We start from the raw sequence: 21,722 nt of genomic DNA on the forward strand, positions 1-21,722 counted from the left end.
TATCTGTTGGAAGAGTTTGAGAAGGATAGGTGTTAGCTCTTCTCTAAATGTTTGATAGAATTCGCCTGTGAAGCCATCTGGTCCTGGACTTTTGTTTGCTGGAAGATTTTTAATCACAGTTTCAATTTCAGTGCTTGTGATTGGTCTGTTCATATTTTCTATTTCTTCCTGGTTCAGTCTCGGCAGGTTGTGCATTTCTAAGAATTTGTCCATTTCTTCCAGGTTGTCCATTTTATTGGCATACAGTTGCTTGTAGTAATCTCTAATAATCTTTTGTATTTCTGCAGTGTCAGTTGTTATATCTCCTTTTTCATTTCTAATTCTATTGATTTGAGTCTTCTCCCTTTTATTCTTGATGAGTCTGGCTAATGGTTTATCAATTTTATTTATCTTCTCAAAGAACCAGCTTTTAGTTTTATTGATCTTTGCTATTGTTTCCTTCACTTCTTTTTCATTTATTTCTGATCTGATCTTTATGATTTCTTTCCTTCTGCTAAATTTGGGGTTTTTTTGTTCTTCTTTCTCTAATTGCTTTAAGTGCAAAGTTAGGTTGTTTATTCGAGATGTTTCCTGTTTCTTAAGGTATGATTGTATTGCTATAAACTTGCCTCTTAGAACTGCTTTTGCTGTATCCCATAGGTTTTGGGTCGTTGTGTCTCCATTGTCATTTGTTTCTAAGTATTTTTTGATTTCCTCTTTGATTTCTTCAGTGATCACTTCGTTATTAAGTAGTGTATTGTTTAGCCTCCATGTGTTTGTATTTTTTACAGATCTTTTCCTGTAATTGATATCTAGTCTCATAGCGTTGTGGTCGGAAAAGATACTTGATACGATTTCAATTTTCTTAAATTTGCCAAGGCTAGATTTGTGACCCAATATATGATCAATCCTGGAGAATGTTCCATGAGCACTTGAGAAAAATGTGTATTCTGTTGTTTTTGGATGGAATGTCCTATAAATATCAATTAAGTCCATCTTGTGTAATGTATCATTTAAAGCTTGTGTTTCCTTATTTATTTTCATTTTGGATGATCTGTCCATTGGTGAAAGTGGGGTGTTAAAGTCCCCCATTATAATTGTGTTGCTGTCGATTTCCCCTTTTAAGGCTGTTAGTATTTGCCTTATGTATTGAGGTGCTCCTATGTTGGGTGCATAAATATTTACAATTGTTATATCTTCTTCATGGATCGATCCCTTGATCATTATGTAGTGTCCTTCTTTGTCTCTTGTAATAGTCTTTATTTTAAAGTCTATTTTGTCTGATATGAGAATTGCTACTCCAGCTTTCTTCTGATTTCCATTTGCATGGAATATCTTTTTCCATCCCCTTACTTTCAGTCTGTATGTGTCCCTAGGTCTGAAGTGGGTCTCTTGAAGACAGCATATATATGGGTCTTGTTTTTGTATCCATTCAGCCAGTCTGTGTCTTTTGGTGGGAGCATTTAATCCATTTACATTTAAGGTAATTATCGATATGTATGTTCCTATTACCATTTACTTGTTTCGGGTTGCTCTTGTAGGTCTTTTCCTTCTCTTGTGTTTCTTGCCTAGAGAAGTTCCTTTAGGATTTGTTGTAGAGCTGGTTTGGTGGTGCTGAACTCTCTCAGTTTTTGCTTGTCTGTAAAGGTTTTAATTTCTCCATCAAATCTGAATGAGATCCTTGCTGGGTAGAGTAATCTTGGTTGTAGGTTTTTTTCCTTCATCACTTTAAATATGTCCTGCCACTCCCTTCTGGCTTGTAGAGTTTCTGCTGAAAGATCAGATGTTAATCTTATGGGAATTCCCTTGTGTGTTATTTGTTGTTTTTCCCTTGCTGCTTTTAATATGTTTTCTTTGTATTTAATTTTTGACAGTTTGATTATTATGTGTCGTGGCGTGTTTCTCTTTGGGTTTATCCTGTATGGAACTCTCTGTGCTTCCTGGACTTGGTTGACTATTTCCTTTCCTATATTAGGGAAGTTTTCAACTATAATCTCTTCAAATATTTTCTCAGTCCCTTTCTTTTTCTCTTCTTCTTCTGGGACCCCTATAATTCGAATGTTGGTGCGTTTAATGTTGTCCCAGAGGTCTCTGAGACTGTCCTCAGTTCTTTTCATTCTTTTTTCTTTCTTCTGCTCTGCAGTAGTTATTTCCACTATTTTATCTTCCAGGTCACTTATCCGTCCTTCTGCCTCAGTTATTCTGCTATTGATCCCATCTAGAGTATTTTTAATTTCATTTATTGTGTTGCTCATCGTTGCTTGCTTCCTCTTTATTTCTTCTAGGTCCCTGTTAACTGTTTCTTGCAAATTGTCTATTCTATTTCCAAGATTTTGCATCATCTTCACCATCATTATTCTAAATTCTCTTTCAGGTAGATTGGCTATTACCTCTTCATCTGTTAGGTCTGGTGTGTTTTTATCTTGCTCCTTCATCTGTTGTGTGTTTTTCTGTCTTCTCATTTCGCTTATCTTACTGTGTTTGAGGTCTCCTTTTTGCACGCTGCAGGTTCGTAGTTCCTGTTGTTTTTGGTGGTTGTCCCCAGTGGCTAAGGTTGGTTCAGTGGGTTGAGTAGATTCCCTGGTTGGGGGGATTAGTGCCTCTGTTCTGGTGGATGAGGCTGGATCTTGTCCTTCTGGTGGGCAGGTCCTCGTCTGGTGGTGTGTTTGGGGATGTTGGTAACCTTATTATGATTTTAGGCAGTCTCTCTGCTAATGGATGGGGCTGTAGACCTGTCTTGCTCTTTGTTGGGGATAGGGTGTCCAGCACTGTTCTTTGCTGGTCCTTGAGTGAAGCTGGGTCTTGGTGTTGAGATGGAGGTCTCTGGGAGATTTTCGCCGTCTGATATTACGTGGAGCTCGGAGGTCTCTTGTGGACTAGTGTCTTGAGGTTGGTTCTCCCACCTCAGGGACACCGCCCTGGTGCCTGGCTGGGGCGCCAAGAACCTTTAATCCACACGGCTCAAAATAAAAGGTAGAGTAAATAGAGAGGAAAGAAAAGGAAGGAAGGAGGGAGGGAGGGAGGGAAGGAAGAAAGGAAGGAAGATATGAAGGAAGGAAGCAAGAAAGCAAGGACGGAAGGTGCAGAGGAAGAAAGGGAGGAAGGAAGAGAGGAAGGGAGGAAAGAAGGGGGAAGGAAGGAAGAAAGGAGGGAAGGAGGGAAGAAAGGAAGAAAGAAAGGGAGAAGACAGAGTAGTATAAAGTATAGTTATTAAAATAAAAAATAATTATTAAGAAGAAAAATTTCCTTTTAAAAAACAAAAAAAAAACAAAAACAAACAAACAAACAAACAAACAAAAAACAGAAAGATGGGTCGGTCTAACCCTAGGACAAATGGTGCTAGCAAAGCTATACAGACAAAATCTCACACAGCAGCACACACATACACACCCACAAAAAGAAAAAAAAGGGGAAAATAATAGTATATCTTGCTCCCAAAGTCCACCTCCTCAACTTGGGATGATTCGTTGTCTATTCAGGTTTTCAACAGATGCAGGGCACTTCAAGTTGATTGTGGAGCTTTAATCCGCCGCTTCTGAGGCTGTTGGGAGAGATCTCCCCCTCTCCTCTCTGTTCGCACAGCTCCTGGGGTTCAGCTTTGGACTTGGTCCCGCCTCTGCGTGTAGGTTGTCCGAGGGCGACTGCCCTTCGCTCAGACAGGACGATGTTAAAGGAGCAGTTGATTTGGGGGCTCCAGCTCACTCAGGCTGGGGGGAGGGAGTGGCACGGGGGCGGGGCGAGTCCGCGACGTCAGAGGCCGACGTGACGCTGCACAGGCCCAAGGCGCGCCGTGCGTTCTCCCGGGGAAGCTGTCCCTGGATCCCGGGACCCCGGCAGTGGCGGACTGCACGGGCTCCCGGGAGGGCCGGTGTGGAGAGTGACCTGTGCTCACACACAGGCCTCTTGGTGGTGGCAGCAGCAACCTTAGCGTCCGACACCCGTCTCTACTGTCCGTGCCGACAGCCGCGGCTCGCGCCCGTTTCTGGAGCTCCTCTACGCGGTGCTCTTAATCCCCTCACCTCACACCCGAGGAAGCAAAGAGGCAAGAAAAAGTCTCTTGTCTCTTCGGCAGCTCCGCGCCCGGTTCTAGGGCTCCTTTAAGCGGCGCACTTAATCCCCTCTCCTCGCGCCCAGGCAGCAAAGAGGGAGGAAAAGGTCTCTTGCCTCTTCGGCAGCTCCAGACTTCTCCCGAACTCCCTCCCGGCCAGCCGTGGCGCACTAGCCCCCTTCAAGCTGTCTTCACTCTGCCAACTCCGGCCCTTTCCCCGGGATCCGACTGAAGCCCGAGCCTCAGCTCCCGGCCCCGCCCGCCCGGGCGGGCGAGCAGACAAGCCTCTCGGGCTGGTGAGCGCCGGTCGGCACCGATCCTCTGCGGGAATCTCTCCGCTTTGCCCTCCGCACCCCTGTGGCTGAGCTGTCCTCCGCGGCTCCGGAGCTTCCCCCTCCGGCGCCCGCGGTCTCCGCCCGCGAAGGGGCCTCTAGTGTGTGGGAGTCTTTCCTCCTTCTCGGCTCCCTCCCACTGGCGTAGGTCCCGTCCCTATTCTTTTGTCCCTGTTTATTCTTTTTTCTTTTGCCCTACCCAGATATGTGGGGAGTTTCTTGCCTTTTTGGAGGTCCGAGGTCCTCTGCCAGCGTTCGGTGGGTGCTCTACAGGAGAAGCTCCACGTGTAGATGTATTTCTGATGTCTCTGTGAGCAGGTGTGCAGATTTTCTAACTACATCTTTGTTACACTCGAATTCATTCAAAATTCTACAGTAAGAGACAAGAGGTACAAAATATGTGTTCATGTTTTGCTTGGACAGATTTTGGCTCTTAGCAATTAATGCTTTCAGTCACATTAAGCATATAAATAATGCTTTGTGACATAACAGTATTTCCCATTACAGATCAATTTTGTAGCATTTGTTCATAATCAGACTTGAAATGTTACCTAGAAACAAAATATGTTTTCCTTGAAACAGTCAGACCCTATTAGAAATCTAAGGCTTTACAAATCACCATGTTAACAGCTATTTCCCCTAGCTAAGGTTTTCTTTCCTTAAATAGTGTTAAATTCAGCCCCAGAAGCAGTAGTCTCTTTGAGGGTTCTCTTCTTATGTGCACTGACTTGAAAGGAAAAACTTAGTGCTCAAAATATATTTAATGTCTTACTATGTATAACTTAATAGACCAACCAGTATTCCCTTTTGGGGAAAAAAATAACGTTAGCACCTTTTAAAAGTGTTATGCTTATAATTGGGTTACACTATATTATTTTCTCATTTTTTGAAAGACAGGTTCTCATTGCTTGAAAAAAATGTGTCAGCCTATTTCTAGGTTAGAGGAGTTATTCTCATTTCCTGACCACATATACTGTGGGTGAGCAAAGAAATAAAGGGAACATAGATTCAGAGATTTGGAGCAGTAAAATTTAGTGTTAAACTGCAGAGATTTTGGTGCAGGCAACACCTGGATTTGAGTTCTGGTCCTGCCATATAATCACTCTGGAAATCTTGGGCAAATTACTTTTCATTCAGCAAATGTTAGCTATTTTGTAAAATTTTTTTGTAGTATCCCCCCAATCCCCATCCCAGGAGTATTCTCTTTGATTAAAGCTACAACCTCTCATTTATTCAGCAAATAATTACAGAGTAGATATTGTAGGCTAGGCTCTACAGTTCTAGGTCCTGGGAAGCAGCAGTAAATTAGACAAATCAGGCTATTGTTGTCATAGAGCTTATGTTCTAGCTCGGGGAAGGTGGACAACATACAAACAAGATAATGTCAAATGGTACATTTGGTTGAATGGTGGCCCCCCCAAAAGATATGTCTACCTCCTAACTCCTGGAACCTGTGAATGTGAGCTTACTTGGAAAAATGGCTTTTTGCAGATGTAATTTAGGATCTAGGATTAGATCACCCTTGATTATCCAGGTGGGTTCTAAAGCCAGTGACAAGTGTCCTTAGACACACAGAGGACAGACACAGAGAGAGGAAGAAAAGGCCATAAGATGGAGGCAGAGTGGAGTAATGCAGCCACAGCCAAGGAACGCCTGGTGCCAGCAGAAGCTGGAAGCAGCAAGGAATTCTCCCCTAGAGCATTCAGGAGCCGTCCTGCCAACACCTTGATTTCAGACTACAGCCTGCACTGAGTTTCTGTTGTTGAAAGCCACCCTCTTTTGTGGTAACTTGTATGGCAGTCCTAGGAAACAAATATAAATGGCAATAGGTACATACCAAGGAGAAAATAAAACAGGGAAATGAGACGGGGACTCAAATGGGACTGCTACAAATAATGGAGTCAGGAAGGTCCTACTGAGGAAGTATGTTTTGAGTTACCCCAGTATGTGTGAGATGGGGGTTCCAAATCAGAAGGATAGCAAGTGCAAAGGGCCCAACCTGGAAATGAACTTGGTGTGTTTGAGGACCAGAAAGTCAGTGGGGCTGCTGTGGGAGGTGAAAGGGAGTGGGGCTGATGAGCTGGGAAGGGACCAGTTGCTATAGGGCCTCCTAGGCCTTGATAAGAAGGCCAGATTTTCTTCCAACTGAAACCTGTCTCTGAAAGGTCTTACCATTAAAATGACCTGCAGCTTCCCTAATTAGCATAGAGAAGTATATATGTATTAAATAAGTAAATATGAATATGTTCTGAACATTCTAATAGTTGGATTTTTAAAATGCAAAACGTTTACCATCTTACTCATGTCATCTCATCCCACTGTTAAATTCTATATCAACAGTGAATAATGTCACAAATGGTACAGATGAAGTCACACACCACAGAACACAGTAGAAAATCCTGAGGGATCCTTTATTTCATTCACTTTCTCCTTATAAGGTGGAAGTTCAACCTGTAAAAGTTATTTCTTCCAGTTCAGCCAGTGGCTTGGAACACTGCTTTGTCAGTTACATGGTGTAAGTGGTCCCGGGGCAGGTCCAAGGGTTGTGGATTCACCAGGACTGGATGAGCTGGGTTCCAGAGCTCCACTAAGCAGGCTTTCCTAGGACCCTACTCCCTCCCTACTCCTATCAGAGATCAGCAAGGAAATGGACTGGACTTCTATCCACTTTTTCAAAGATCAGATCTGCTTCATTTACATGTCAAGAAATATTTCTCAAGTATGATAAAGTGTTTACCATTTTCCTATAGTTCTTCAAATGCCTGACATTCATCTTTTCTCCCTACCTTTAAAATTACTTTCTTTTTCACATAACCTTTCTCAACTGCTTCTTATTGTGAAAAACAAAGACAAAAAACAAAGATGGGTGGATCTGTTGTGCACATTAGCAGGTCCATATAGAAGAATGCACAGAGATTTATATGCCATTTACAGTAACAGCTCAGAACAAAGTCAAGAAGAAGAATCTGAAATATCAGCCTTGCTCCGAAAGAAGCCTGTGTAGGATGAGATACCACTGAAGCTTAATCAGAATTTTCCCTCACCCATTAGTTAACAGTGGCAAATGTAAAAACTCTGCAGTTAAAATACATAGCAGTCACTCCATTATACTGCCCTCTCCCTGCTCACCCAACTTCTGAATAATAGGGCTTTTTCAAATTTTATTCCCCTTCAGTTCAAATTTCATGGAAAAAGCTAAAAAGTCATGTTTTAGCAATGTATCCCCATAGAGCATTGCAATTTACCAAGATTTTAATGTGTTTGGACGGAAACCTTACTCAGAGATCAGTGATGACTATTTTCCAGCAAATATTGAGTAAAAAATAATTTTAACCCCAATCTGAGGTGATAAACTTGCTTTTTTTTGGGGACACAACTGCTGTAAATGAGACAATTGTAGCAATTATCCAGGACAATAAAAGAAAGCCTATGACAGTCTGTCATATTATGGTGAATGTGCATCAAAGCTCATCATGGTTTTTGGTGAGATCTTCCCCATAATTAGTAGCCTGACTTCCAACAAACATGTTCCAGTTGTCCAAGATCTCCTCTTTAGTGAGCTTTTCATCCTGTAGGAGAGAGAAAAGAGCTCTGTCACAGAAACCCTGGTCACTCTGAGTCATCACAGCATTACGCTCACGTTATTTCATTGATCTGCAACATTTAAAATATTACATTTCATAGTAAGCTACTAGGTACCTCCTTCATCTACCATCACTGCCCTGCAAAAACCCCAAACTGGAACAGCCTCCTGCTACAAAAGCTGTGCTAAAATATATCAGAAAAGTCCTCAAGGAATTGAGAAGCCAGAGTCTAGTGATGTCTACGCACAATGCTGGCATTCCCAAGACAGGCCCCGAAGAATTCTACTTCCCTTTTATGGCTTGACTGCAAAACTTGACCGTCTCCCGAGAATTTGCAGCTGTGATCAAAATGGGAAGAGGCAGGACTTCTTTCTAAACCTTATTTATTTATTTATTTGGATACTGACCAATAGATGTCGGCTCGGAGCCAGCACAGTGAGCTGGCCTGAGGGTGCCAAGACTTTAATGTGATGGGCTTCCTTCTGCCTCACGTGCTGCAGAGGTCTGAGGGGTGTCTGCTGACTGAATGAATGGATGAACAAGCTTGTCCTAGGGCAACACAGGGCACACCCTTAAATCCATGCCCGCCCACAGCCAACAAAGTGACTGGTCCTGCGATCCTAGGAGATGGCAGTGAACGTTAAGTGTGACCCACAGCAGACTCTCCAGGAACAGGAACGTCTGGGCCTAATGAGCTCACTGTGGGTTATCATGGTGTTGGCTCAAGTTCACAGGTCTCTGGTGTAGGGCAGGAATGAGAGAAGTCAATAAGGACACGGCCACATGGGCCAAGGCAAACATCAAAGAAGCAAACAGAACCAGTCTTATGTAAACTGTCTCCCTTCAAGGAGTGAGTCCAGAGGATGGTGAAATACCTTGTTTTTGTCCGACTCATACACCAGGTGCCTGGCCTCAGCCTGTGCGTGATCGTAGTCCTGTGGGAGGATCCAGTGGCGAATCTCATCTTTGTCCAGCTTCCCGTCCTTGTTCAGATCTCGGAATTCATTGAACTGCTCCCGTTCTGACAGCACCCAGTCTGGCTCAGGGCCATTCTCCTCGTGGGAAAACATATCGGCTGGAAGGAAAGGCTGTTCTTGGTTATAAAGACAAGTGGGAAGGTAAGTCCAAGAAAACCTGACCTCTAGCAATCAAGAGACCTAACCAGACACCTGGGGGCAGTCTCTTGGGTAAATAATGCAATATTTATCCACTGTGATGGCCGCTTAGTGGGCGAGAAAGAACTGGGCTTGGGAACCAGAAGATGAATCCTGGCTTTTGACTCAGTTCAGTGCCTCGTCTGTAAAGTGGAGACAATAACTTATTACTCAGAAGGTTATTATGAAGGTCAAATGTGAAAGCCCTCTACAACCAGCCTGGAGCTATACAGGTGAAAACTAATAACAATGACCAATATCAGCACTTTCTATGGTCCAGATGCTGTGTAAAGCACATACTTTTTTGTGTGTGTGTGTGGTACGCGGGCCTCTCACTGTTGTGGCCTCTCCCGTTGCGGAGCACAGGCTCCGGACGCGCAGGCTCAGCGGCCATGGCTCACGGGCCCAGCCGCTCCGCGGCATGTGGGATCTTCCCGGACCGGGGCACGAACCCGTGTCCCCTGCATCGGCAGGCGGACTCTCAACCACTGCGCCACCAGGGAAGCCCCGAGCGCATACTTTTTTACATTTGATTTTTCATTACAATCCTATGAAGTTAGGTGTCATAGTTATTCCCACTTTATAGATGAAAACACTGAGGCACAGCCTTAACCCAAGGACCCACAGCTAGTATGAGAAAGTAGTAGGCTGCACAGGAACATGGGCACTCTGCTTCCAACCCATAGTCTTAACCACTGTGTTTACTACTATTGTTGTTTATATCATTTCCAAGGGGCTTTCACATACATTTTATTTCATCCTTACAGCAATTTTTTTTTTTTTTTTTTTTTTTTTGGTGGTACGCGGGCCTCTCACTGTTGTGTTGTGGCCTCTCCCGTTGCGGAGCACAGGCTCCTGACGCGCAGGCTCAGCGGCCATGGCTCACGGGCCCAGCCGCTCTGCGGCATGTGGGATCTTCCCGTACCGGGGCACGAACCCGTGTCCCCTGCATCGGATGGCGGACTCAACCACTGCGCCACCAGGGAAGCCCCTTTATAGCAATTTTATAAGATAGATAAATATCCTTATTTTAGAAAGTGGCAGGGAAAGGAAAAAGAAGGCAAAGTTTATCCATTGTTTGCTAAGCCACTAGATCTTCTTGGAAACCAGAGATACCCTGAGGGCAATTTCTCTTTTGATGGAAACAGCTTGGAAATGTCGGGTGGCAGAGACAGTAGGTAATGAAGGAAAAAGAGAGGCAAGACCCTGCGTTCAGCTACAAGTAGACCCACAGCAGCCTGGAAACATGGGTGCTGTGTCTTCCCGTTTTACAGATAAGGAAACTGAGGCTTATACTGAGTGATTACACGACTCCAACAGGGTCTCACAGCTAGTAAGCGGAGAAGCCAGGACTCTTAATTCCAGTGTTCTTCCCACTACGCTACATCACCACTGGTTTCCACTTGTCTCTGCCTGCCGAGAAGGCTCCTCCATAAATGAAGTCACTTGCTAGACAAGTCTGGACATCTGGTCTCTCTGACTGCAAGTCACTCAGAATTCAGTTTTCAAGAACAATGAGCCTACCTCCCTCTCTGCCAGTGTAAAGGATGGAATGTTTCTTTTAGACAAAGCCACTCAAAGAGTTTGCCCCTGACTTTGCACCCTTTCAATGCAGATCAGGAGGAGGGTGGGGAGAGCACCTATTTTTAATCAAAAGTGCTACATCGTTTTAATCAGTCAGCCTTCCCTGTCAGTCTAATTCCGCCACCACTGTCAAGGTGTCCGGGGCTCTGAACCTTCCCGCACACACACGTGTACCAGGCCTGAGGCAGGCTCTGCTGCTTGCACTGATGACGGGGCTGTCAGCATTGGTTATTCTACAAAGAAAGGTAGTGCCGCTGAGATGGCTTTAATTACTGTGGTGAGAGCTGCCCATCTGTTACCACAGACAGAGGGGGACAGTGTTTGGTTCTTCAGACAAAATAGAATTCCAAATTATTAGAAGAAACTTTGCTCTTCATCACAGAAGGCACTTATTCTTCTGTATGGGGTGGCAAAGTAATACAACCACACACCAGAGATGATGGCAACTTGGGCTCTTCTTTTATGCTGAAAGGTAATTAACTGCCTCTGTTAAATATCTGCACAAGAATTATACCCATCCCATCCTTCAAATGATTTTCCAGCTTTTACTTTACTGAGACTTGGGAAAAGAAGAGCTATCACGAGAATGTGGCCTGCAGCTGGGGCCACGTGCCAAAGCACTGAAGTAGCAGCCACTGAGGATCAAATGGAAATATCCCTGCTGCCTTCTCTAGTCCTTCGTGCTGGGAGGGCTCCTGGGTGGCGTCTGACCTGGGGCACTAATTGGAGCCTCATTCAGCCAGAGCTCAGTTACCTGCAAACACGCTTCTTGATGGTGCTTAAGTGGAGCCCTTCAGAACTAAAAACCAGAACAGTACTCCCAATGAAAGACCAAAAACCAGAGGCGTAAGACGGCTATATTATGGGGCAATCATGCACTTTGTAAAAGGATTTACCTAAAGAAGGAATGCCTTTCTGCAGAGAACTCGGGCATGTAAACAGTTCTGTTGACCACAGCTCCATCCAGCCAGTTTCTAGGCCCCGCTGGCTAACAGTCTGTTGCAAAGCCTGTCCCCTGAGACTGTCCGCTCTAGCTTCACTGTGCATCTCTGGGATCTCCAGTCCCATTTCGCAAAGGTAGAACTAACTACACAGTGTGAAGAGGGGCACCTCTCAGAGCCGTGGGGTCAACTGCTGGCCAGCCCTGGGGTGCGGCCAGCCTTTTGGGCTCTTCTCCACTAGGAATGCCTCCCTGAATCTGCACCGCTAGGGATGGTGTGACAAGCCCCTCTCACTGGGAAGTCACAGGAGTGACACCTACAGAATTGCAGCTGCTGCTGAAAGAGTCATCTGAGGAAAGTAGCCAGACATGTGGGTGGAGGATGCTGCCCAGTTGGGACCGTGGAGCAAGACTCCAGGCCAGCACTTACCAATATACTCGTCCTGACCCACAAAGCCATCCCCATCCTTGTCGATGTCCTCCAGAGTTTCCTAGGAAGCAAAGGGGGGAGTTTTAAAAGCAGCACCCTCCCTGCAACGGAAAAGGTACCTACAAGCCCAGAGGCACTCTACTTATATCAGGAAGCCCTGCCAGGTCAACCGTCTCCACCCTCCAGCCAGATCACCTCTGTGCACGGTGAGGAACCCAGCTTGAGAACCACTGGACTAAAATGATCACAAAGACAGATTCCAGTGCTAACTGGACCATGAACACCGAGTTGGTGTCAGAAAAATATGGAACTGTGGGCAATTAGAAAATAAAAGTATATCTGACTTTCGAATGTATTATGTTGTGTATTTAGTATCTATACATTTGACTTCTTAACTAGGTTTTTTGCTAAGGTGAGTAATTAAATGAGTCTACTGTCCATGTCACAGAAACTCAAAGGCATCCCAAAGAAAATGGCCAACCTGAGAACAGAGCCAATCCAGAAGCCCATAATCCACTTCCCCATCTTCACTGTCTTCTGGCAGATTAGCTATCATTAAGTAGATGTTGGGTGGTAAAAAGGAACGATTCTTAAAGCCACTGCCTAGTCCCTGGGGTCACTGTGGTCATAGGATGAAGCATGAGGCAAGAGTGAACCCATCCACGACTGGGTAACTTAAATAGTGCAGAGCTGGCTGTCTCCCAGCATCAAAACAATTGGAACTGCCTTGGGATAGCTGCCCTGAAAACAGGTGATGGCATTTATTTTACTGTCGTGGAAAATGAAAACAGGTGGGACCCAACAAGACACTGGAAAGCAAATACACTCCAAGGGGAGCATCCTTTCCAAGCATGGTCTGACTTTAAGTTTCCATATGATGTAACAGTACAATGCATTCCATTTCTGAGTCTTTTTGTTGTTCCCTCAGCACTGACAGATAGGACAGAGGCTAGCTAGTTGCCCACTAAACGCATTTGTCCTTTCTGGGCACACATCTAGACTGCATTCCCCTGCCTTGTTATATGGAGGAGGAGCCCTCGGAACAGTAAAGGCAGGCCATGCCTCCTCCTCAGTCCTTCTCTTTTTCTATCTACCAGCTGGTAGTGACCAGGATGACCTCAAAGCCACAGGATGGTGGAGGACAAGATGGAAGTAGACTGGGAGCCTGACAACACCGGAGAAGAACTGCCCAGGAGATCCACCTGACCGGGACCATCTGCCCGGGACTGGATATAACCTTCGACTGTGTTAAATGGCTGGGATTGGGGGCTACTTGCTACGGCAGCTACCCTGCCCTGACGAATCTCCTGGTACACAGGTATTCCGGTGTATTCCACTTCAGGGTCCTTGTCCCATTCCCTTCAGGCTGAAGAACGTTCTCACTTTGCAAGAAGGGACAAGGTTTCCGTGCAGCTTTCGTCCTGGTCTTTTGCCAGCACAGGTTCTTTCCATATCTTACCAAAACCACAATTTCCTTCATATGCTCAAACTCCTCAGGGTGCAGAAAGGCGGTGAACTCCTCCCGGGTGGCTGTCTGGTCACCATCGAGGTCTGCAGCCTTGAACCTTCTCTCATCACGTGGCAGCATTTTTTTAAAGGTGTGATGATCTGAAGTATCTTGAAACTCTGTGGGGTTTCCTGCAGGATGTACACAGAAACGTGAAAACCGGGCTCCTAAGGTGTTTTCTTCCAGATCACTCCTCCTTCACGCCAGATGGTACATAGAAGACAAAAGGTCCTGACTTAGCGAGTTCTTTGAAACATTTTATTTCGGAATGCCTCTAATGTCTGTCCCTCCATACCACCATGCAGTCCATGCCCTAAAGACTTGTTAGGGGCATTACAGCAAGCAGTGAAAAGCATAGGCTTGAGACCATATTAATGCCATACTTCTCTCTGCAGAACCCTACTTGCATCATATTCTTTGATCCAGAACATACAGAGGCTCCCTAGTACCCAGGACATCTATTCTAAATGTTCCTTCGACTCTTTTCAAGACCTCTCTTAATCTGGCTGGGAGTGTATGTGTCTTTGGTTCTCCTCAGGCCTGTTCCCTCTCGGCTCTGCCAGGCACCCAGCGGGTCTGCACCCAGTGCTGGGCACACACACCCTCCATCATTCCCCCAAAACAAGCATGACTTATGTCCAAACCCTGCCCACTGCTGAATGCATTGCTGCACCTTTGCCCCTCCAGCTGACCCACCTTCCCCACCCATCTCTATCTCTCCAGATACAAATCCATTCTTTAAGGCCCAATTCCCAAGCCATCCTCCAACAGGAAGCCTTCCTGGACTGTTCCAGCTTACTCGGTCCTTGCTACCTGAAACTTGGCAGCATTCTGAAACTGTAACATAAAACATGCTTCCTCTCTGCTTTGTTCTCTGGGTGTACCTCTGACATTGTAAGCTCAGGTTAGGCAGCAGTTTATTTTCTATTAGACCCTTGCCCCCTTCCACCTACAAGTTCACTCACGGTAAGCAACTTGGTGTATTCTTAGTAAGCAGAGCAGGATGTTACACAAGCAGTTTTTACTTAGGAGGTTGAGACGTCTCCCCAAAGGGGGTAGATATGATAAGACCGTATAGTTTCCCACAAGAAGCTTGTTACACAGGCCTCAGCTGTATAATCGCTCTTGCAGCACCTCTTACCTAGGTAGTAACCGTAGGTGGCTTGTTTGTATTCTTCCCAGGAAATTTTATCGTCTTTGTCCCGATCATAATCCTTCCAGACTTTGGCGACATTATCGTAGATGTACCTTTTCTGTACCCGTTTGATCCAGGTTTTCAGCTCCTCGGTGGTGACAAAGCCATCCCCATCACTGTCAATTCGATTGACAATCTTCCTGTAGTTTAAAAAAAAACCCACAAGGCTATTATCAAGGCTCGTGTGATCCTGTTCCAGAAAGAGATCAAACACCTGCAGAATCTAAGATGCATAAATGCTAAAATAAAATCAATGATCCGACGGTGCTGGAAAGGATCTTGAAGTTTATCTTTTCCAAGTATGATATGCCTTCCCACAACCACCCAATGCTAATGGCAGACACTATTAGTGGATCAGGCCCTTCTGTCCTGATAAAAAACCTTGATGTGGCCTCAGAATCCTTCTCAACACAGTGCTCTGCAGAAACTGAGTGAATTGATTTGTAAGATGAAACCTAGCAGTCTTCCCTGATATAGTCTAACTCCCTCATTTTTTAGAGTAATGAGGGAGTATTTGGTACCACTGGGGAAAGAATCCATGTCCTCTGGCTCTAAGCCCAATAAAAAAGATGGAAGATTCTAACTAAACCAACCAAAAACTAAGTGGTTTTTTGTTTTTTTTTTTAATCTCACCACTTTGGATTCAAAGACTTGAAACTTAAAGCAGGAGGAGACCAGATCTTGGACAAAGCAGAAAATGTCAGGGATGAGGGGCTTCCCTGGTGGCGCAGTGGTTAAGAATCCACCTGCCAATGCAGGGGACACAGGTTCGAGCCCTGGTCCGGGAAGATCCCACATGCCGCGGAGCAACTAAGCCCGGGCTCCACAACTACTAAGCCTGTGCTCTAGAGACCGCGAGCCACAACTACTGAGCCCTCGTGCCTAGAGCCCGTGCTCCGCAACAAGAGAAGCCACTGCAATGAGAAGCCTGTGCACCGCAACGAACAGTAGCCCCTGCTCACCACAACTAGGGAAAGCCCGCGCGCAGCAACAAAGACCCAACACAGCCAAAAAAAAAAAAAAAAAAAGTCAGGGATGAAAGAGCCTTGACATTTTAGAACCTATTCAAGAAACTTGACCAGCTAAGCAGCTGCAGGAGCCTCAACCCCTTGCTCTTAGGGTGAAGACCCCTATGCCCACTGGCATCTCCTGCTCCACAGCTGGCCCACGTTCCAGCAATTCCCCACTGGACTTCACTAAAGCATCCCAAACCCCTGTCCAGAGCAAACTTCAGGCTGGGAACTTCAGGCTGGGAACTCAACAGTGTCCATCTCTAGGCCAAAGGGCCCCAAGCTAGGGACGCCATCCCTGAAGTAAATTTCAAAGACACCTGCAAGCTATTTCCAATGTTTAAGAAAGTTTTACCCTAGTAGTCCATTTACCTGGGATGATGTCATACAGGCTAATTAAGGATTTGTTTCTTTGCTTTGGGCTGGAATTTTATCTTTCTTACTGTGAACAGAAGTTCAAATCGGCAGTTACTCTTTGATCACTTAGAAATGGAAATGAATTCATTAGCACTTAAATCTCCATCTCCTACCCGAACCTGGGTAGCCCAAGCTCCTCTTTCTCAGGAAGGTGCAAACTTTACTAACAGCTTTGACTTGTCCCTTCATTTGCAATTTTAACAGGTCTCAAGACCAAAAGACTAAACCTCAAGTATCTTCCTTCCAGGAAATCACAGCTAGACAGAGCAGAATTCTTTCAAAACAGTGCAGTGTTCAGCCAAACTACTGTGCGCCAGACACTGCTTCAGTCCTGGGGACACAGTGGTGACATGCCCATCAGTTATCCAAAGCCAACTGAGAAGCAGAATCTCAAACCAGCAAAGATCAAACGATGTCAGACAGTATACAACCTGTTTTTCTGGAAAGGACAGCATCTAATCTATGCCAAAGAAACATCCAGGATGTAGCTCAACCTGACACGTAGTGGGAGCTCAATAAATATCTGTTGGAAGCATATATAATCTTAACTCCTCTCTTTAAAAATATCAAACAGGGCTTCCCTGGTGGCGCAGTGGTTGAGAGTCCACCTGCCGATGCAGGGGACACGGGTTCGTGCCCCGGTCCGGGAAGATCCCACATGCCGCGGAGCGGCTGGGCCCGTGAGCCATGGCCGCTGAGCCTGCGCGTCTGGAGCCTGTGCTCCGCAACAGGAGAGGCCACAACAGTGAGAGGCCTGCGTACAGCAAAAAAAAAAAAAAAAAAAAAAAAAAAAAAAAATCAAACATCTGGGACTTCCCTGGTGGCACAGTGGTTAAGAATCCGCCTGCCAATGCAGCAGACACAGGTTCGAGCCCTGGTCCGGGAAGAGCCCACATGCCGCGGAGCAACTAAGCCCGTGTGCCACAGCTACTGAGCCTGCGCTCTAGAGCCCGCGAGCCACAACTACTGAGCCTGAAGTGCCACAACTACTGAAGCCCGCGCGCCTAGAGCCCGTGCTCCACAACAAGAGAAGCCACCGCAATGAGAAGCCCGCACACCGCCAGAAAGAGTAGCCCCGCTCACCGCAAGTAGAGAAAGCCCAAGGGCAGCAGTGAAGACCCAACACAGCCAAAAATAAATAAATAAAATAAATAAATTAAAAAATATATATATATATCAAACATGAGCTCTAGGGAAAGGAGGCTATGATGTAAATAAACCAAACGCTATAATCAGAACACCTGGACCCTAGTGCTGTGTGATCTTGGGCAACTGACTTGACTCTCTGAGTCTCAGTTTCCCCATCTGTAAGTTGAACACCTACTTTACAAGGGATGTTGTGAGGAAGAGAGGAGAGAATGTGTGCCTTTCCTCACTAACGATGACAATCTCCACCACAGGTGGATGGAGAACTCAACAAACAGGTAACAGGTAATGGAAGTAAGCAAAGCATCCAGGGAGCCCTGGGATCCCCTGACAGCTGCCAACAAGGCTGCCCGGCTCTGCTCCAGACGATGACTGCCTCATGGAAAAATGGGCCATGGGTGTCAAGAGAAGCTGGAGATCGGGGGCTGTATGTGAAATTGCTTTGAGGTTAAATGTTGGCAAGTAATTTACATTTTTTTTTCTCAGACTGTGCAGCACATTTGTGACTGCATGAAGCCTCTAGGTCCCCGCTTTTTTTTGTCTTCAGGGGCCTTAGAGCTGTCATGTTTTCAGAAGCCATGGGCAGATGGTGGTGACAAAGCTGCCTGGATCCAGTCATGCTCCTGCCTCTGCAGTCCGGACTTGGAGGGGACTGTTGCACCAGGAGCTGTGGACAGAGAAATGGCTTCTCACGCCCTGCCAGTCCCATACGGCACCCGTCATTTCCAACGCTCCAGCCTCCTCTGCATTTAGCCCAGATTTACCTTATAGGTGAGCGGTGTGTCTACTACCCATCCAGTGGCTCGAGGCCAGAGAATGGATGCCACCCTTGATTGCCCCCTCCTCTCTCCCGCCCCGACGTTGAGCCCAAAGCAAGCGCTGCCAGTTCCACCTCCAACGTGGCTCTGGGTTTACCCTCTCCCGCTGTGCCTCATTTAGGCACTCACGGCCACCCTGGGCCTCTGGTCTTGCCATCCGTGCCTCAGCTATGTTCTCTGCCCTACTGCCAGTCCAACTTTCCTAATAAATTTCTGGGATGATGACATTTCTACCATGTACAGAATAACATCTAATCTCCACCTCACAGAGGCCCTTCCTGCTCTGCCCTTGGCCTCCTCGCCACTCCCACCTTCCACTTTTCCTGCCCTGTCCCTTTACTGTCCCAACACCCCGAATCCACAAGAACAGATTTCAAAACCTGTATAAGCAGGCTGTTCTCTCTTCAGTATGCCTTTTCCTGCTCATACGCCTGGTAACCTTTGAGTCAGGCCACAAGCTCTGGTCAGGTGACTTCCCAAACCCCCAAGTTACTCTCTCCAACTGGAAGCCTTAGGGAGCTCCTTCTCCTAGATGTGGTCATTGTGGCTTTTACATGCCACCATCACAGCAATTATGCGTAGCATCTGCTTGGATGTCTCTCCTCCGCATATGACTGTAAGTACTTTATGGCCTAGGACGTAAGGTTTTATCTTTGTAGTTGTCAGGTATCTAACACGGTACCTCTAACACGGTACCTGGAACACAGAAGCCACTCAAATGTTTGTTGCATGAATAAATGAATGCAGATTGACATATATACACTACTATGTATAAAATATATAACTTATAAGAACCTGCTGTATAAAAAATAAAAATTAAATTTAAAAAAATAAATGAATGCAGCTAAGGTGTTCATACAAGGGTCAAATGCAGACCAACTCCATTACCACTTGCTCATCACCACCTGCTCTCTTACTCATCATGATGAAGGCATTAAGCTGGAAGCCTTACGACTGAAAAACGGGAATTCCCTACTCCAATCCCTCAAAGCTCTCCTCCTCCTTCTCCCTGGTGACAAATGGCTGCCACCCGGGGCCCCAGAATAAATCAGCTTCCAAGTGCCTCAAAGCAATACAATGGACTGAACTCATCAATGGCTCCCTTTGTTAAAACCCAAACTAGAAGAGAAAGTACTTCTCTGCAAAATAAAAGGTGATTGTTGGGAGGTGACTTTGAAGTTCAAAGATGTTTTTATCAGAGCAGGCAGATGGTGCACCTACACAATAGGTATAATTTAGCCTCATATTCTAACCAACCACATTGGCCTTTGGTAGCCCCCATCAGCACAAGGATGGCTGTGTTCTTTTTTCGTGTAGCAGGCCAGAAAGACCCTCCACCCCCAGGAACCAGATTCCTGGAGGCCTGGTGCCCAGTAGGCAGGGCTCTCGGGACCCTCCCTAGATGGGTCTCCATCTGGGATCAGGCTGACTGCTGATTCCTCTGTGGAAGGGTTCCCAGATACCTTTGCACAAAGCTCAAGTGTCTCCCCAGGGGGTGCGGAGAGGGTGCACTGAGATGTACCCAAGTTTTGTTTCCCAGGTTCCTGACTCAACTGCCTTCAACAGTGAAATTCACAACCTGTCACCACACCACCCTCCAGCTTTTTGCCCTCAGCTGCCAAAAGACTGGGTGCCTCTGCTGCCATCAGAAACTGCTGGAAACAGGAAGGAGGGGACCAGTTTCCATCTCCTCCCCCCACCCCCAAATGCCCCTCCCTTCTTAACAACAGGATTTTTATACCCCTTACTTCCGATATTGGGGCGATTAAGCAGAAGGCAAGAACACCCCAGTCCCGGCCCAGGGACATAGGCCAGGAATCAACCCTCTCCGGTTGCCCCCTCATCTTCTACCCTTTAATGATAATCCTTGAGACCTTAGCAGTGTCTCATGCCCTCCTCTCTTGAATGCGGGGGTAAGAGAGAAACCGGGAGGATGGGGAAGAACTCATGTCACTAAAAGGCCACCGTGGACAAATTTTTCTTTTGTACGCTCTCTCCCCTCCCTTCTGATGCAACCCAGGGGAGGGGGCGGGCCCTGGCCGTCCTGGCTCCCGCGACCGCTGCCACGTTCTCGCCTCCCCGCGGGAAGCCACCCCGGCCCCGGCGGCGATCAGCACGCAGGGTCCCAGAGCCCGCGGGCAACTCTGCCCCAGCCCAACCGCCGGGACCCCGCCCTTGGGTCCCGGCGCCCGATTTCTCTTTCGCTTTGCGGCTGGCGGTCCGCGCGGCTCCCGCGCGAGCGGCCCCGCGGGCACCTGCGGAGCCCCCGAGCGCGGCCTCACCCCAGCCTCTCCTTGCTCTCCTCCGAGGTGAGCTGGTCGAAGGTCTTGGAGTCCTCCTTGCCCAGGAAGGCCTCGTGGTCGTACTGGAAGCTCTGGTTGTCCTCGGGCGGCCGCTCGCCCAGCTCCGAGTCGGGCCGCACCACGCGCTCCTTGCGCACCGTGGGCTTGGCCCGCAGCGCCGGGGGCGCCAGCACCAGCGCCAGCAGCAGCCCCAGGGCCAGCCCCAGGTGGCGACCGCAGCCGCCGCGCGCCATCGTCGGGAGCGGAGAGCGGCCCGCGGGGAGGGACCGAGCGAGCGATGAGAGCGGCGGCTCGGGAATGCGTGCTCGGAGCGAGCGCGGCGGCGGCGGCGGCGGGGCTGGGGCCTGTGCGAGGAGGGAGGGGACGGGCCGGCCCCTCGGCCAGCGCCCGCCCCGAGCCAGAGCGGAGGGGCGAGCCCCAGGCGGCGGGCAGAGGAGCGCCGGGTGGCCCTGCTCACGCGCCCATTGGCCGCCGGGCTCGGGGGGAAGCCGGGGCCGCGGAGCCACGTCGCCCTCCCGGGTGGTGGGCGCAGCGCTCGGGTTTCGCCTTGGCCCCTCCCCGGGATCTCGTCGCGAGAGGCGGGCCCAGGAGCACTGGGCTGGGGACTGGCGGGCTGGTAAGAAGACCGGGAAGTTCTTTGTCAAGCAACAGATGTTCGGGGTAAAATTCCCTCTCCCCTTTCGGTTCCAGAGAACTGAACGGAGGGAGGCGCTGGCTCTCCCCAACTTCCAGCTGGGAGCCCAAACCTCAGCCCCAGACGCCGCCCCAAGGAGTGCTCTTAAAACAAATTCAACCCCACTTACCCAAACTTGGAGTGTGATTAGAAACGCAAAGAGACTGGAAGGAGACCCGGGTGGGCGAGGTCTCCTAGAAACAAGGGTCGCAAACTCAAATGTGGAGGAGGGCCAAGCAGATGACGTCAACATGACGAGGGACCATCTGAACAGAGCAGCCCTGTGCACTCCGGCTGCCAGGAGGAGTGCAGGCCCCAAGTTGGCAGATGGTCTCAAAAGAAGTCAGGATCTCGGATGTCTGCTTTCATTTCTAAAGGATGGCAACTGACTGTACAAAAGGACTACATGTCTTAAACAAATCTTGTCTGTACGTTGAATCCGGAGTAATGCTACCGCTATAGAGAAGCTCTGTAGAACGTTATGCAGTGATGAAAACGTTCTATATCTGGGCTGTCCAATAGGGAGAGGCTAGTGAGCACACTTGACAGGTAGCTAGTGTAACTGAGGCATTGAAAATTTAACTTAGATTTAAACTTAAATA

General features: G+C 47.5%; 1 protein-coding gene across 1 annotated transcript; it reads right to left on the reverse strand.

The window, feature by feature from the left end:
* Nucleotides 1-6,744: 6,744 nt before the first annotated feature.
* RCN1 (reticulocalbin 1) lies at nucleotides 6,745-20,987 on the reverse strand. Its single transcript, XM_059070386.2, has 6 exons — nucleotides 20,427-20,987; nucleotides 14,700-14,893; nucleotides 13,511-13,689; nucleotides 12,052-12,112; nucleotides 8,819-9,018; nucleotides 6,745-7,928 (listed from the first exon to the last, which is right to left on the reverse strand). Exons 1-6 carry the CDS (start codon nucleotides 20,678-20,680, stop codon nucleotides 7,821-7,823), a joined length of 996 nt encoding a protein of 331 aa, XP_058926369.1. The 5' UTR covers nucleotides 20,681-20,987; the 3' UTR covers nucleotides 6,745-7,820.
* Between the last annotated feature and the right edge of the window lie 735 nt (nucleotides 20,988-21,722).

The sequence above is a fragment of the Kogia breviceps genome, chromosome 7 (genome assembly GCF_026419965.1).
Source record: "Kogia breviceps isolate mKogBre1 chromosome 7, mKogBre1 haplotype 1, whole genome shotgun sequence".
Lineage (NCBI taxonomy): Eukaryota > Metazoa > Chordata > Mammalia > Artiodactyla > Physeteridae > Kogia > Kogia breviceps.